The 17,617-nt window shown below is 37.9% G+C and overlaps 1 protein-coding gene across 2 annotated transcripts in view; it reads left to right on the top strand.

The window, feature by feature from the left end:
- SORCS2 (sortilin related VPS10 domain containing receptor 2) overlaps window positions 1-17,617 on the top strand; it is a 531,576-nt gene that overhangs the window by 452,503 nt on the left and 61,456 nt on the right. For both annotated transcript variants that reach the window (XM_063401574.1, XM_063401573.1), the window contains exons 9-12: window positions 924-1,103; window positions 6,356-6,502; window positions 7,799-7,901; window positions 16,831-16,907. In XM_063401574.1, coding sequence (XP_063257644.1) covers window positions 924-1,103; window positions 6,356-6,502; window positions 7,799-7,901; window positions 16,831-16,907 — 507 coding nt within the window. The remainder of the gene's footprint in view (window positions 1-923; window positions 1,104-6,355; window positions 6,503-7,798; window positions 7,902-16,830; window positions 16,908-17,617) is intronic.

Here is a 17,617-nt window from a genome sequence, read left to right as displayed (position 1 = left end):
ATTAGTACTTTTCCAGTAATAAGGTGTCCAGAACCGAATACAGTGTCCCAGTTAAGTACCAAGGTCACGAAGAGTTTACAAGCTTTCAGTCTCTGACTTGATGTCATTTCTTACATAGCCCCAACATCTGCCTTTGTGCTGCCATATCGTGTTGCAAACCCATGTCCCTTTATTATCTTCCCTAAACGTGGTTCAGCTGATTTATTTCTTCTGTTTAATATTAGTGTTAAATTATTTTCTCCAGATGTGCATTTTGTTTGTCTGAGACATTTGGAGTGAAGAAGCTGGGAAAACTGAAAGCAGCAATATCCGTGCCTGAAATTCTTGGGAAATGAATGCAGAATGTTGACTCTCCTGTTACTGTTGAATATTTAACTGGTTCTGTAGACACAGATAGACAAATTAATCTAATCTACTGTAATACACATGAGCTGTGTGCATGATAAGTACTAATTCCTATGTGAACTGCTGTACATTATATCTGATCCTCTTTGTGTTATGCTATTTTTTACCTAATTTTCATTTCTCTATTACTTGAAGATTATTTTTAGATTAGCTTTGTTAATATTGTTTCATTCCTCCATTGACTTTTATCCAGATCTTGTGAAGTCAGTCACTTGTTTTTTAATCCTTTCCCTATTTTTCCTTTCAAGAAGTTTTTTCCTGGTAAAGTCAAAGCAGATTCCAGCTATTGCACATTCACAATTTTTTTTCTTCACTAAGGTGGTTTGCAAAAAGCAGTGAGGAAGCACCTTGGAGCAGTGGGATACATCATGCTGATTAGTATTATGTTGAGACATTATTATTTTTAAACATTCAGATGTTTCCCCTCACCCTAGTATGAAACTCTCGTGACCAACTTACTGTTTTTAAAATAGAAATTATGTAAGAAATTAGTCACTGTGTACCTTACTTTCCTACAGGATTTGCAGATAATCAGTACAGATGAAAACCAGGTGTTTGTGGCTGTGCAGGAGTGGTACCAGACAGACACATACAACCTGTACCAGTCTGACCCACAAGGTGTTTACTACTCCATCCTGCTGGAGAATGTCCGGAGCACGAAGCAGCCAGAAGAGAACGTCCTGATAGATATTCTGGAGGTAGAGCTTTATATTTTCCATTATGTGTAGTCTGTGTGGAGGTTTTGGGTTTTTTTTTTTTTTATTATAAGTATAATTAATTTTAAACCAATGTCTTTTCACAGTTACCTTTAAATAAAGTAACAAGTCTAGGATTTCTGTCTTATTTGTAGCACATTGTTACTACTTATATGTTTTCCGGTTGCCCTACTAATGTGTTGTGTACTCTAGATTCTTGGGATGGGGTTCTATGGATGTGCAAATCCAAAACTTGCTAATTTTTTTTTAAGATATTGAAAAGTGAATCTGGCAGCAGAATTTATTATTGAAGTAAGAAATTATGGAGCTGTCTATGCACAGCTTTTTTTCTTCTTGCTGACTCTGTGGTGCGTTTCATGACTTAAGAGCAGGACATCTTTTAGCCAGTAGGGTTTTAGGTAGTAATCTTGCAAGCCTTGTGCTAGGTTGTGTCAGCTCTGAAAGGCTAAGAGCCAACAAAATTAGATATTGGACAGCAAATCCACTTGCCTTCAGTAGGTGTCTTGTGCCAACATCATTTTGTGTGAGACAAACTCGGCTGTAAACAAAATGATCTTGTGTTTTAACATCAGTGCACTCTACGAAATAAAAGACTATAGTATTTTGAAGAGTATCACAGACTGTTATCAATTCCGTTTCTGTTCAGGGAATGGAATTTCAATGTAGTGAATGTCAGTGTAATAAGGGGTACATTTGCCCTGTTTCTGTTCTTTCTGGCCATTATCAGAACATTGAACTTGCAGAGCTTTGGTCTGACTCAGTTTGTCCCGTTACACCGTAATTTGCCTGATGTTAATTAAAAAAAATTAAAAAAAAAACCCAAAAAACTCTAAAGGTACACCAGACTTCTTTGGCAAAGATTTGTAGTAATTCTGGATACAAGGCACACAGCGACAGAATTGTTAAATGGCTGTAATTAGACTCTTCTTGGTGGGGAAAATGATAGTGTTTTCTTCCTCCTTATCTCCTCCATCTTTCTTCAGCTTTTTCTTTCTAAATGGCTCTAGTAAAACAGAAAGGCCTCTCATTACCAGTGATTATTTTCTAGACTCTACCTTTTTAGAAATGAGGCTTCCTAATGAGTGAAGCTACACATTGTGTGTAGCCACGTTCCCACAGGGTGATTTATTGACAGCATTAGTTAGCAGTGTTTCACTCCTGGTCACCTCGTGACCAAGCAGAGCTAAAAGGCAGTCAGGTGCAACCTCTACTCCTTGCAGCACCTGTAGCATGTAATTTCAGATAAGTTGTACAGAGATGTTACCCCTGGCTATCCTTTTGTCTACAAGAATTATTAACTTAATTCAGTTACACTGATTGTTTCATAATTTCCCAGTGTTACTGTGGGCATATTAGATAACACAGTCTTAGTTTATTGTGTGCTGGATAAATGTGTAGGGTTACATTTAGAAGGAAATGTACACATGATAAGGACAATAGACATGGAGCCACATAATTCAATTTTTTAAAGCTGTTTTATGAAATTGAGTTGCTTTACAGCAGAGCATTGATGGCTTCTAGATAGCTTGCGTGATAAATAATTAGTGTTCATCTTGTTCACTAGAATGGGATCAAGTGCTCATAATGTGTGGGTTGTTTACTCAGTATAAAATTGCTAATAAATAAAACACATATTGCAGCCCTTGAGGATGGGATTTTTTTTTTCTAATCTGGGGGGTTTTTGAGGACATTTAAATGCAAATATGAGAAGGGGAATCTTCAGTGCAGCACAGAGACAGTCCTCAGTGGTGGAAAATTTCTCTTTCTGCCAGTCTATAATCTTCTTTAAAATTTGTACTGTTCATCTTTGTTATCTTCTACTGACTTCACTTCACCTTTTACTTGTACATCTGCTATAAAAATTTTAATAGGTGTCTGCCTGTCTGTATTCATTTTCTTTTATATGCTTTATCTTTTTTTGCACTGTATTTCTTCTCATGTTGCACATGTAAAAGGAAATAATTTCCAAATAGTTGTTTAAAGAAGAGAAGAAAAAAAAAAGGCTAAGTACTACTGACTATCCAAAAGGAGCATGTTCTTGAATTATGTGACTGTATACAAGGAGCATGTCCTTGAAATTGTATCAAGTGCTGCCAGTGTGAAGGAGTCACAAATTTGACATAGGCATATTTGCAGAATGGGGATGCTAATGTAATAAATACCTCTACATTGGTTCCTGTGCAGATAACTCCTTATGTAGACAGGAGCTATATAAATTGCAGTACACTTTTTTCATGCCTTTTTTCCCCAAACAACAAGTTACATATATTTAAATTTTTGTCACAGACATATATCATATAGCAGTAATTGCTACATTTCAGTAACTGCTAATAAACACTGTGGGACCATCTGAACTGTGCTTCTTGCTACCAACTAAACAGGATATTGTTGGGATGGAATATCAGAAATGTAACAAAGAGCAATGAATAAGTCAGCAGAAAATCTCAGAAAATAATTTTATAAGGTACAAAGTGCTTTCTTAAGAGTACTGGAACAACTATCCCCTGAACTGTTAAAGAAAATAGGTACTCTGAGAGCTAAGCTCAAAGTTCAAAAAAATCAGCTGAAAGGTGCTTTGAATTTCCTCATGTTCAGCTGTCTTGAGTGGCTCCTGGGCTGCTCATCAGAGTAACTGAGCACTGCACAATGTTGAAATATTTTCTTTTCCATAGCAACTTGCTATTAATGTGAATCTTTTCCTTTCTTGATAGAAAGATACTTATCTTGCAATTTTAGATTAGGGAACTAAGTCAAGGAGTAGAATGCACAGAGGAATTTGGGTGCCTTGGCATCACAGCCTCATCCAGGAGGTAGATTTGACACACTTCATTTCCAGTATTTGTAGAGTCAGGTGTGTATTTTTATAGGCCACAGGAGAAAGGAAATGGAAAATGCTACAGCGGGGGTGGGATGTTTTAAAGATGCCATTTTTTACACACCATAATTTTGTGTTAGTTACTGGGTTTTAGGCTAATACATCACTCTGAACATGATATTTCTGACTTTGCTCTGAAGATAGATGCCTGAAGCCTATTTATTATTTCAAGCAGGGTTTATGCCTTTTATTCAAAATACAACTGCTGTGAAGTGCTGGTCAGCTTTTATCTTTATAAGCCGCAGTGAGGGAAGTTAACTGAGACACTGGAAGAAATGTTTTCATAACCTTTCAGCGTTTGATAGATTCAAACACTTATGCCCCATATTCTAGAGAGGAGAAGTTACCCTAGAGCTTGGTTAGATTAGAGATGGGGGTGGGAATGGAGAAAAATTCTAGCCTGGCTCCCATTTGATGATTATATGGAATCATTAAATATTCATTAAGCGAGAGGGTGGGGAGGGGAAAGAGAGGAGAAACAAAAATAATCATGATGCAGCACTGGTTTTGCCATCCACAAATGAAGAGGGAAACCTCAGTAGCAGTCCCTGATCTAATTATTGTGTAAATATTTAATACTGTGTTCACTGAAAGAAAGACATGCACAGAAATTTTACCCCAAGTCTGCCTTCCCACGTAAATATTTGAACTGCAGGCTTTTTATGGCTGAGCTGTCTCTCAAAGGTAGACTATGCAAAAAATCTCCAGCAAGGTTAAAGTGCTTTGAAAGTAAAGAAAGCAGGTTCATAATTTCTTCCCTTCCTTTCCTTTTCTCACCTGCACTGCAAAGTAGTTGACTTTTATGGTGTGTTTGACTTGGAGACAGTTCTGAGCTTTCAGCATCCTGGATAAGTAACCTAACCACAAATGCATAGGGTTTAAGAAAGAAGGGGCTCGTGAGAGAGTAGAGTATTTAAATGTTTATACAGATTTTTTTTATATATAAACTTATATATATTTCCAAGTTCTAGGCTATTACCATAACCAGCAGAACATTCTTATTCTCTGTAGATATGCATCAGTTCCTTCCTGTATTTATAAACAGTGAGTATCAAATCTGTAGCCTGCTGGTAGGGCTGCCTTCTTTTCACCTTCAATGCAGACTCCTGCTAAATGAATGTTAAATGGAGTTAAGAACTGGCAGTTGCAAAAAGAAGGGAGCAGTAAATATTTTAAATGAAAAATAAAAGTTCAGAAGTGCGTCCTGTTATCAGAGGGCAAATATTCCTGATCATTCAAAGAGCTGGCTGTCTTGTGCATTTATCTGTAATGAATGGTTCACGTTTTTTAAGAGTCAGCACCCAAGCTGTACTGTCCTGGAAATGTATATCAGTTTATAAATGTTGTCCAGAATTTTTCAAAAATTCAGGAAGTCTCATAAATAATGGCAAGGGAAACAAGAGCACTCTTAAGGAAACCTTCACTTTTAATAGAAGATCTTGTCTCATGCCCTTGGGTGGAATACACATTAATATGTTAATAACATAAATGTTAGGGCTAGAACTAAACATATTAAGGTATAATTACTGTCAGGTTGTTTCTAAAATTATACCAATTAATTTTAACTCTTCAAGTTGTAATAATTTTCTAATACAGGTTGTTTTGAAATATAATAACAGCCCAAGAGAACAGGATTTTGTTGTTGTTGTTATTATTATTTTTTCTCCAGAGGTTAAACAGGTGAAGGTTGGCTAACTGGAGTGTGGAAGCATTTCAGATGCTTGAGAGGGTGATTCAGCCTTCAATATTTCTTCCTCAGATGATCTGCCTGTATTTATTTCCTGCAAAGGACAGGAGTGCTTCCCAATTCAGTGTTATTTTAAAGGATATGCTACTGTGTTGTGTTATTGTAATGTATTTGTGTGATATTTATATAATATGGGCAAAGAAATGCAGTGTAAAATTTAGATAGTTGTTAAAAATTGCTTACATCATATGTAGAACAGCATTTTAAAGATGTCTTAAAGATATTAAAGAAAATGCAGAAGTGAAATTTTAATGGTGAGGCCATGGTATCATAATTTTTATATTTTGCTATATAAACTGTTGTGGTTTTCTGTATTAAACATGTAATTTTATTAGCCTTCTGACATGGAGAGAACTGCATATCCTTTTAAAATACATTTAGAAACAAAAATCAGTTTGTAATTGTCCTTGCCTTCCCCCTTTCTCCCTTTTCTCTTATCTTTTTGTCTTCCTCCTATTTTTTTTAAGGTATCATCCACTTTCCTTTCAGTTTCCAGGAGAAACTGCCTGAGATACACAGTTCAGAGCCACAAAAGGGCAGCTAATCGAGGATAATCCTTGTTGAAAAAAATGTGTATGTGCTGGATATTAACTCTTCTTCTCTGTGCTCCAGGTCAGAGGTGTCAAAGGAGTCTTTTTGGCCAACCAGAAAATTGACGGGAAAGTTACAACGTTGATAACCTACAACAAAGGCCGTGACTGGGATTTTCTAAACCCTCCAGACATCGATATGAACGGCAAACCCACCAACTGCAAACCTGTGAGTGGCTCTTTTGGTGTTTCCTCCCTCTAAAGTGTGCAGGAACTCTCTGCATGGTAGGAGATGCAGTAGTTCCAGCAGCCCGAGAGCTTTGTGCTGAGTTTACCAGCCAAACCAGCAGGCAAATGTGCTTGCATTGCATGGGGCTCTCAGTCCAGTCATCCTGTACAGTCAGGGCTTTCTGTTGCTCTGCATTTTGTATTTGAGATCACTTTGACACAAAGAGGACACGTTTCTTGTGTGCCAGCCACACAACCCAGTTCAGAACAATCATGACAGTCATTTGGTCTGGTTATATGGGGTACATCATGAGTCAGAGATTACCACGAATTTTTCCCTTTCCATCTCTTCATATTTTTGTTTTATAACAAACCAAGGTAACCCATGGTTCCCTATTGAAGGGAACTCCTGAAAGTTGCTTGAAAATAAATACCACAGTAATTTGCATAAAATTCCCTTTTTTTCGTAAGATGATATTATTTCTGTTTGTTTAGATGTCCCAAGTGCCAGCACTATTTTGTTATTTGCAAGGCTGTACTGAAAACCTTGTGTTTTTCTCACTGACTCTCTGCTCCTGGGGACTCAAAGCTCTGCATTGTTGGACAAAATAAACGCTTGTAGTCCTGCCCCTGCCAGAGCTTTACCCCCTCTGCACGTGGCAGCAGCGGAGGGCTGGAGCTGCTTTTGAGGGTTCAGGGCTGTGCTGCAGGGTGCAGCCTGCAGGGCCTGGTGCAGAGCAGGCAGAGGTGGGTGGGACGATGGCAGTGGCAGCTGGCTCCTGGCAAAGCTCCTGCTCACACTGCTGGGAGCAGTATGGCCTGTGAGTGCACTGCACAGAGGGCAGGAAGCAGTGAGCTGCTTAGCATGGAGACATCATGTGTCCTAAACTCATTATGCTATTTTTCATACCACTTTTTTACTAAAAAAGGTGTTTTAGCCTAAACAGTTGTTTTTAATCATAATTTTACCATTTACCTGGGACCAACAGACATGCTTGTTGCTGTTAATTAAAATTTTTAAGCAATTATTCTGTCAGAAGGGGGCTTATATAACAATGCTGACTTCTTTGAGTTTGGAAATCTTTTCGTTGAGACTGTGCAGTCATGACCAGAAATTCTTGTTATAAAGTGAAGACTGATAGCTCAGACTGGAATTTGGCTCCATGGGAAGCAGCCATTCTTTTTCTTTATGAAGACATACATTGCTGAATCTGCTCCCTGTCTGGGCTTTCATTTATTGTAGCATAACTGGTAGCAGTGATTTTTAAAACCCGTTCTCTGCTTCTTCCCCCACCAGCCTGACTGTTACCTTCACCTGCATCTGCGGTGGGCAGACAATCCCTACGTGTCAGGCACAGTGCACACCAAGGACACTGCACCAGGGCTCATCATGGGGGCAGGTAAGGGCATTATATTACTCCTTGAGACCTGAAATGTGGCAGGGATTCTTTGCAGATCTAGTCTTTGGATTTGTAAGAATGCCATGCTACAAACAATGCCAAAATAAGGCTTTCCTGCAGAATAATCATGGATGGAATCTTTTGATCAAGCAGTTCAATATAAGTTAATGGAAGGCCCAGAGTTGTGTCTTCTCAGACAGATCTATATCAGTGAGCTGGCTACATCAGGCTCTGCTGTGCTGTGCAGCACCTCCTTCCCCATTAGAGTGCTGTGGAGGTGTGATGGTGGCTGAAGGACATCCTGCATCCTTTCTCTCTGGAGGTGATGTGTAGGCCCTCCAGCATCATGAATAACCCAGAAAAACTGATGGAAACAATGGTCAAGCCTTTATTCTTTAAGCCTGGATACAGATAATTTGTCTTGTAATTTTTATTAATTCCTTTCTGCCTAAAAAGAGATAAAGTGAAAGAGGCAAGTGTGTCACTTTGTTACAATGCTGGTTGTGGCTTCTCCATTATAACTTACATATGGAGTCATGTCACTATGAGGAAGAATTTAATAAAGGAAATGCCATTGCAGTGTTGAGCACTCATCAAGAAAAATATTTCCATTACTCAGTTTTGCTTTGTATCTTTGTAATCCATGTATTCATTTTATTTAATCTTCTGTTTCTTTGTTTCAAAATTGTCTAAATGTTAAAGATTCTAACAGCTTTTTAAAATTGTATTACTTTAGTCTTATGTTATGGATAAATGTTTAGGTGAAATGCACTGTAGGCTTCTCTTTTCATAAAAGTGTGTCTGTTTTTAATGAATAATGACTTCTACTTTATCTTACACTAGTCTCTGACAAACAGCTTGCTAAGTTGAAAGTTTCCTGAGAATGTCAAGGTGAGAATATTTGGTGTTTAAAGAGAATGACAATTACCAGTTATTGGTAATCTTCAATATAACTGAAGACTTCAAGATTTTCTGTAATGTAAAGGGAGTTTAAAGTATTTTACTGGAGACAGACCTACCTGGTGAAATGCTGCTATGTTTTTAACAATATAAATGGGACTAAGAATTTATGCAGTGCCCTTGTAGATAGATTCCTAATATGTGTTCAGGTCAAACTTTATGAATTCATATGGTTTAAAAAATATCTTCCATTTCAAATGTCTTCTTTTTTCATGAAAGCTCTCAAAATGTAGGTTCTTAATTTTAGCATCATCATATCCTGCTTGAATGCTTTCCAGTAGCAAATTAAGCAGTGAGATTAAATTAGTCTACTATTCCTATTTAATTTTTCTTTCTCTTTGCACTATAATCTCGTGTGTTGAAGATATATCTGAGAAGTTGGGGGTTGTTTTCTTTTGTTTGGAGTTTGTAGATGTTTTTTAAGTGCACTGTTCTCTGAGATGACATTAGGGAGGACAGATTGTAGAAGTGGATTTTGCCCTTAATTCCTTTCTAGAAAGGGGTGACATTTCATCACCGTGACATTGTCTTACTCTGCCAGGTAGAGAACTTGTCAACAGCTTTCCTCAATGTGATCAGGAGGGAGTTTTGATTACAACCATGAAAATCATGAAGAATTGAACTAATACATTAAATTTGACTTGCTTGTTGAGCAGCCAGTGATGTAATGGGAATGGCAGAAGGCACCTTTGCTCAGTTGCAATCCACTTTGCTTTAAGCTGCCTAAAAAGCTGGGAGGGGTGGTGTGAAAGTGGGAAAAATTTGGCCAAGAAAGTGCAGTGTGTCCTTTTTCTGGTAGAAGAAAAGCTTCTGTAGCTGAAAACAGAGCAGAAGGATCCATTTTGGAGCCTTAAAAATACTGTAGAGTAACTGCATCCCCTTGCCAAAAGATGACCTGAATCAATTCTGATTTTGACTTACATTTACATTATTTGGATGCCCAGGTCATCCGGATTCAATGCATGTGTTCAGTCTTATCTGGCAAACCTGATACCCTTGTAAACTTACACTTCTTATCAGAAATACTTTACATAGAGTGAGCTTGAATTTCCTTTGGCCTGATCCTTGAAACTGATAATCCTATACAAATCAACATAAATATTAGGTTTTTAGTACATTCAGGAATCATATTATTTGGGCCACATCACACACTATTGGAGTTTTATTGTTAGTTTAAGGGAGAGCACATCTTCTGGAAATGACTGAAGATGATAAAGATCCATGAATGTCAGCTGATCACAGCATGTCTAGGAATCATCAGTGCCTTGTGCTGTAAAAACCAAAATTATTCTCAGGGTGAAATAGGTAAATAATTGCCAACAGAGAGAGGGAAATATTAATACTCTGGAAAAATACTGTACAGCGACATGACTAACATGACTGTGTACAATGTTGATAATTTTCAGGACCGGTGAGCAGGTGCTAAGAAGGCCTCTTTGGCAGTTGATGGAAATAGGGAATATTTACAAGAAAACTGCCATTAGCTGAAAAACCAAAGGACAATAAAGAATATTACATTTTTTCCTGGAAGTGTAACCATGGGGTAGAAACAAGTGATGCAAGCAAGTGGATAAGAACTGGAAATAAGATTTCTAAGCATAAGAACCCTATCGATCAAAAAGGAAAAAAAATCCCTTTAAAAAGTAGATTTTGGCTTCTTTCTAGGAAGCTTAGAAACGCAGCTGCTTATGGTAATGGAAAAGCTATTCTGTGATTTAAATACAGTTTTGATATGGAAAATGCTGGAAAAATCAGAGATCAGAGGCCACTGAATATTGTTTTAATTTAAAAAAAGGACTAATTAAATAGTGAACTGCATTAACACCTAGAAAATTGGGAAAATTTAATCTCTTTAATAAGATGTTAAAATTGCATCTTTTTAAACTCATGCTTACGAATAAAAAATCCCACTCTGTTCAACTTGCATAAACAGTTCTCAGGAATGCATATTTTTAGCTTCTGTCTATACATAAATTGTTCAGACAGAATATTAAATTTTGTAGCTGCATACAGAAGTGGTATTTTAAATAACAGCTTTGCTCTCTTTAAGAAATGCAATAGGATTTTGCATTTACATTTGATTTTTGTGCATTTTAATCTTGGCAACAACTTCCATTTCTCACAGCATCAGCTATGAAATGTGTGTCAATTGATGTGTAAATTTTTACTATAAACTTGCTAAGGGCTTTTCTATGAAAAATATTTAGAGAAGTGTAGCTTTTTCAGGTGCTAGTTTACAATAATTGCCTACATAGCTTCCAATCCGGATGGCAAATCAAGCGAGCAGTAAATTCTGCACATTCACACAAATTGAGGAAGTGCTGGAAAAGTTCTGTTTACTTTGTGTCATATCAGGGCCAAATATAATTGCGTACATTGTGATGAATTTCTATCATTTTTCACAGAAGTAGTGTACTAGGATGCCTCCATAAAGAAAGGATAAGGGAACAGGGAGATGATTGAGCATTTCCCAGTACATTTTGTGGTGAACATCCTGAAATTCCTTTAAATTTTTGTAACGTGCCTCAATTCTGATTCCCCACTCTCATCTGAACACATCTTTAGCTTGCCAGGCAAAACTGTCTGGGAGATTTAAATACAAATTGGTTGTGTGTTTGTTCTATTCTGTGACTACGAGATTGCAAACCATGAAATTTTAACTTATTGTGCATGGCCCGAAGGCATCTTACAACTGTATTAATTACCAGTAATCCAGGCAAGGCACATCTCTCTTTTTGGAGTAGGTGTCTGCCTGTATGCTAAATTTAAGTAACTGGAAAAGATTTTCCATATTAGAAGGATTATCTAAGTGTTGCATATGGGGATTATTTCTTCTTACTGTAAACACGCCCAAAGTCACATATAAAAATATGGGTAAACACAGCAATAACTAGCACTTAAAACATGTAAATGTATGGTAAATTTTAAATGAAATCATCTTCCATATTTTTTGTGACCCAGTAAGAGCCTGCCAAAATGCCCAACCCTCTTGAGATCTGTGTTGAGAGCTGTGTTTCTTACAGCTATACCACCTTTCCAGAGAACTTTGCTGGCCACCAGACATCATGGAAAAACATTGCTTTCTTTCACATCCCTGTGCTACCATCTGCTAAACTGTGGAGTTGGAGAACTGTGTTGAACAGTAGTTAGTGTCTCTGTGATTTTATGCAGTTACTTAAAATCAGCCTTTACTCAGGACAAGTGAAAAAGCAAAAGAAGATTTCATGTATCCCAAAACACAGTTTGAAAAAGTTTCTAAGAATGCAAGTAACAGAAATGAAAAAGGACTGTTTTTAATCAAAAACTGAAAAATGCAGACCAAAATGTTTCCTTTTGCTTCCTGAATAGAAGCAGTGTCAGACCATAACAGCAGAGCAAAACTGACTCAGGCCCAGTCCATCTAGCACAATATCCTGGCTGTGTTGGTGGCAAAAGCCTTTGGGAGGGTGTTTAAGGACAATTCAGGTGTGTGTCATCCCCCAGGCATTGGAGAAGACACACACATGAGAGTCATTTAGTTACACAAAGTATACAAAATATTGTAAGACAAACTTTAGAAATTTCTGTACTTCATGACACTGGATGGCAAACACTCTGTGCCATGTGTCAGGGGAGTTCTCAGGGCACTCACATCAGAAGTCATGTTAGAATGGTGCCATTTGTAGCTGTGGCTGATAGAGCCTTGGCATGGTTTAAGTCCAGCCAGCAGCTGAGCATCACACAGCTCCTGTCTCACTTCCCCTCCAAGGGGATGGGGGAAGAGAACTGGGAGGGTAAAATGAGGATATTCATGGATTGAGATAAGAGCAGCTTAATAACTGAAATGAAATAATGATAATAAATTGTAATGAAATGAAAAAGGACGGAGAGAAATGAAACCCAAGAAAGAGAAATGATCTAAATGAAAACAGTTGCTCAGCTCCAACCAGCTGGTGCCCAGCCTGTCCCTGAGCAATGCCCCTGCACCAACCTTTTCCCTCAGTTAATTGCTGAACATGGTGACATGTGGTCTGGAATATCCCAGATCAGCTGGGCTCAGCTGTCCTGGCTGTACCCATTCCAATTCCTTGTGGAACGCACTGGTGGAGTGGAGTGAGGAGAAGGAAAGGCCTTGACTCTGTGTAAGCACTGCCCAGCAGTACTGAAAACATCTTTGTACTGTCATCAACACCCTTCTCAGCACAAGTGCAAAACACAGCCCTGTACCAGGTGCTGTGAAGAAAATAAACTCCACCACAGCCCAAAACAGCACATGGCTGCAGCTGATTACCCATTCCAGCTGCAGTAACTTTTCCAGTATCAACCTGAGTTGCCTGCAGTTTATTAGACTGCATTTACTTGTTCCCCCAGATGGATTTTGAGATCTAACACAGACCCACTAAAATGATAGAAAAGTTTCTGTGCTGTAATGGCACACCTGAGGAGTTAGTGCAGATATTTCCAGCTGTAATAAGAAGCACAGATTTTGGTGTGGTCCACCAGGCCAAGTAGCACACTGATATTTGGGGGCTGTGGTGCAGTCCAAACACTGCAGGATGTGGTGGGAATGGTACTTAAACATTGCTGCCTTCCAGCCTTGGGCTGAGCAGAATTGTTGCTTTCTCACCTTCTCGTGTCACTTGATCACAGCATCAGTTGTGCTCACATGTTAGTGGCTGCCAGACTTACCACAAATATATTTTATAATCCTCCTCAGATATGTCATGGAAAGGTTCAGAATTTCTCAGTTCTGCTCTGAGTGCTGCTGTGGCTTTGCAGTTGTTTGTTTGCAGTGTTATTAATGTCAGATTTTTTGCATTTCGTTTGATGGAAATTGGAGCTGTTGTAAAGGGGTTTATGGGGTGCCATTACACACTCTGTGTTAAGTTAGCTGGCTGATCCAGTAACACAACACTCTGCAAGGTAGCTACAGTCTGAAATTATGCACTTTATTTTAAATCTCAAAAAGAACAACATGCTCCAAATCTTTGAAGTTATTTTTTATTAGCATATTGAAAAATAAAGTTAAAACTTTTTAACTAGAGAAAACTCACAGCTCTTGTGTCACTCATATTAAATAGAAAGGTTTGCTAATAAAAATCAGGGGGAGTTCACTTAAATCTTTGAAGGACTTGGTTTTATTCCAGTTCTACTTTTTCAGGCTAACAGTTTTCAGAGTGACTTTTCTGTGGTTTATAAAACTCAGGCACCAGTGTGTGTTCCTGTGGAAATTTCCTTCTGCCTGTCACGTCTCAGATTTGGCTGCATGGGTGCTTCCTACTGCACTTTGCCTGTCCCCCTGGTGCTGCAGCTTTCCTTCTTTTGGCCTCTCCTGCTTTTTCTTTCTGAATCCACTGACACTTTTTCAGCAACCCATGGTCTGCAGTACCCACAGAGCAAATTCCAACTGCACTGAGAAGTTTTATCCTTCCTTACAGAAAGGCGTTTTTTTTTGTTTTGTTTTGTTTTTTGTCTGCTTGAAGACTTCATTTTACAAAGTTTGCAAAACTATGTCATGTGATTGTGTGTCCCAAAAAATCTGGAAGTAATGAAAATTACAGCCTTCATTAATGACACAATTAAACGTTGTGTCAACAATCAGCAGGTCCTGCATGCACCACTTCTGGGCTTCCACCCTTGGCCCATGGATGGACTGTTTCCAAAGGTCAGACATCACTGAAGTCCTTTTTCCCAAAGCTGTGTCCCAGATTCTGTTCCTGTTGGCATCAGTTGTTTAGGCAGAATGAAAAGTCTCTGGAATTATAACCGAGCTCACAAACTCCTTTTGCTCTTTTACCAAGAAAAGACAGTAAAGATAAAATCAGAACTAGAAGTCATGTCTGTCTTTTTACAGAGCTGCAATTATGATGCTGTTGCTAATATAATTACTAAATCAGCTGGATAGAAAAGGCTTTTTAATGAAGCACAAGTAGGTGCTGTTTAGTTTACAGACTAATTTTCCATTAGCAAGGCAATTTACCACAGAATTCTTTGAAGTGCAGATCCCTAGCAATGCTCAAAATAAAGACCTACTCATGCAAGTAGGATTCACTAAGTGGTGAAAAGAGGTAGAATAAACAGCATTTATTCAGGAGCAGAACTACCACTGTATTCATTAGTTACCTGTGTAAAGGAGAGTGTAGATTGACAGCAGTCTGTTCGATTCTAGCAAGCAAATATTTCTGTTTTCAGCTGTCCTATAGAAAACATACTGTGATTACTGCAGAAGCACAAGAATATACCCATTTGCAGGTGATATAGCAGTGAGCAGTATAATAGAGGAAAGTAATAATAGCAAAAGAAATGTGTTTTTTAAACGCAGTTAATCAATTCTTCCTTCCCTCCCTTCAGCCCTGAGAAGGTGATTTCTCATTCATATCTCCTTCTAGTGATCAGATTAATCTTAAAGCTGTATTTGGAGAGAAAATATAACTGAATTAATGTGTGAAGCTTTCCTTTTGGAACTATTTCATTTGGTTATATTCATGGGAGGTGTAGGTTAGATATCAGGAAAAGGTTTTGCACGCAGAGGGTGATTGAGCTTTCCCCAGGGAAAGGGTCACAGCATCAAGCCTGCCTGGGTTCAAGAAGCATTTGGACAATGCTCTCAGGCACATGATGTGATTCTGGGGGTGTCCTGTGCAGGAGTTGGATTTAGTGATCTTCATGGGTCCCTTCCAACTCAACATATGACCAGCTAAATCTGTGCTGATTTATCTGATAAATGAGTGTGCAGTGAGTTGGAAAAATGAAAACCCAAGAAAAATCCAAGAATGGGAAGTGGCATCTTCTGAACTGTTAGATGCAGTTTAAAAGGATTGACTCCTATAAATTCCCTAATTCAATATAAATATTCCAATCCTGTCCAGGATGTGTTTAGGGTTATGATGTAGAGTTATCCTATTAAGGAGCAGAGCACATGCAATCTTGATGGGCTAAATTGAGTGTGTGTTTCAGGCAGTGGGCACTGCTGTTCCTCTTGGGAACCTTTCAGCATCTGTAAGTACACTCTGCATAAACAGATCTGCTTTAGTGGTTAAAAACCAGCTATTTATATAATGTACAAGTGAAATTTCATAGTGCTATTCTAATCTCAAGAGTTTTCTTTCAGTGTCTCTTCTGCTTAAGAGGATCTGATAATTTTCATCTTATTTCTACTGTGAAAACATGCAAACCATATATATCAGTCAAAATCCCCAGGAGGATATCATTTACAAGGAATATTGTGCCATAAATGATTCTCCCCTAAAACTCTAAATTGCCTGGCAGTTTAATAATTTGCTATTTGAAATACTGCATGTTAAAAGATGGAGATCTCTGTATTTGGGACTGCATTTGCTATCATCTTCCCCAGGTTTAACACTTCTGTTAACTTTGCAGGAACTTGAATTCTCCTCAGTGCTATTTGTCAAAATATTCAGTTACTTTCTGGTTAATATTTAGGTAAATCAAATAATTCTGCTTTCAAATCTTATGTATTTACTCTTTTTTAAAAGTCCTGTCCCCTCTTTTCATATTGCATATTTCACCAGATCCTAGTCTAGCTACCACTTCATCAAGTCTTGAAGATAAAATATTTCATTTTAACAGTTTGAGTTCAATGTGAATAACTTTACAGAATATGACTAAGGTTAAAACTTCTGAGTTTATGGATGTTTCATAGTTATGTCTTAAATACGTGTTGTTTCATGATAATTTTTCAGCATGCAGCCACAAAAATAAATTGTCCGACTTCTGCATTTTGGTATTAGAATCAAGCCTCTTTGCTTTTACCTGGGGACAACCTAGCAATGGAGGGGAAGACTTTGAAATTGTACATATGTGTTTTTAAGGGATTTTGCTAGTTCTACCAAAAATGAAGTAAGCCTGTTCAACTGTCTTTAGTTCTTGCTCTGATCTGGAAGTTTCTTACTCAGACTGGCATCAGGACTAGATCCAATCTCTCTTGCTGATGTGGATGCAACCCTTGTTCTCTCTTCCTTTGTGACAGGGAACCTGGGCTCCCAGCTGGTCGAGTACAAGGAGGAGATGTACATAACATCTGACTGTGGGAAAACGTGGCGCCAGGTAGGAGGCATAAATCATCAAAGGAACCTGGGAATAACTTCAATGTACCACATGTGATGAATTATGTAATGTTTAACTAATCTTTAGACACTCACTCTTTTGAAGGAGTGGTATTATTATCTCCAGTTTGCTTGGAAACTAAGAGATTAAGAAGGTGATTTTCTTAGACTCAAATTGATCAGGCTGTCAGGTTCTTCTGAAGTTCAAATATTTTGGTCTCTTTAAGGATCTTATAAGTATCTTATGCAAAAAACATAGTGTCTGTTTAGGTTTTTAATAATTTAAGTAATCTTCCTATGTTAATGATGAAGTGGACTTGGACTAGATCTTGCAGTACAAACATTCTGAGCTAAAAGACATGGCTTAGGTACAAGGGCAAAATTTTGCTTCATAATCTGACAGCATAAAATTTTTCTTCATTGAAACTGAGACAAGTGAAAAGAGATTTTTTTTTAAATAATAGATTTTTTTAAAGTATTTTGGCATGGTTTAATAAATTCAAGGACTACAAATACCAAAGTATTAAAAGAGAGAACTGTGATATTGTCATGCTATTTGAATTCTGGATGGCTTTTTCTTCCACTGACTAGTGTCCATTAAAGCACTTCACTTTTCTCATATATTGTTTCCTGAACTGCTCTGTCTCTGTGGTGGGTTTGCCCTGGCTTGGTGCCAAGTGCCCACCAATCTCTCTCTCTCTCCCTGCTCTC

The sequence above is a fragment of the Prinia subflava genome, chromosome 7 (genome assembly GCF_021018805.1).
Source record: "Prinia subflava isolate CZ2003 ecotype Zambia chromosome 7, Cam_Psub_1.2, whole genome shotgun sequence".
NCBI classification, from domain to species: domain Eukaryota; kingdom Metazoa; phylum Chordata; class Aves; order Passeriformes; family Cisticolidae; genus Prinia; species Prinia subflava.
The sequence above is the reverse complement of the archived record's forward strand: the minus strand, read 5'-3'. Positions and strand labels throughout refer to the sequence as shown.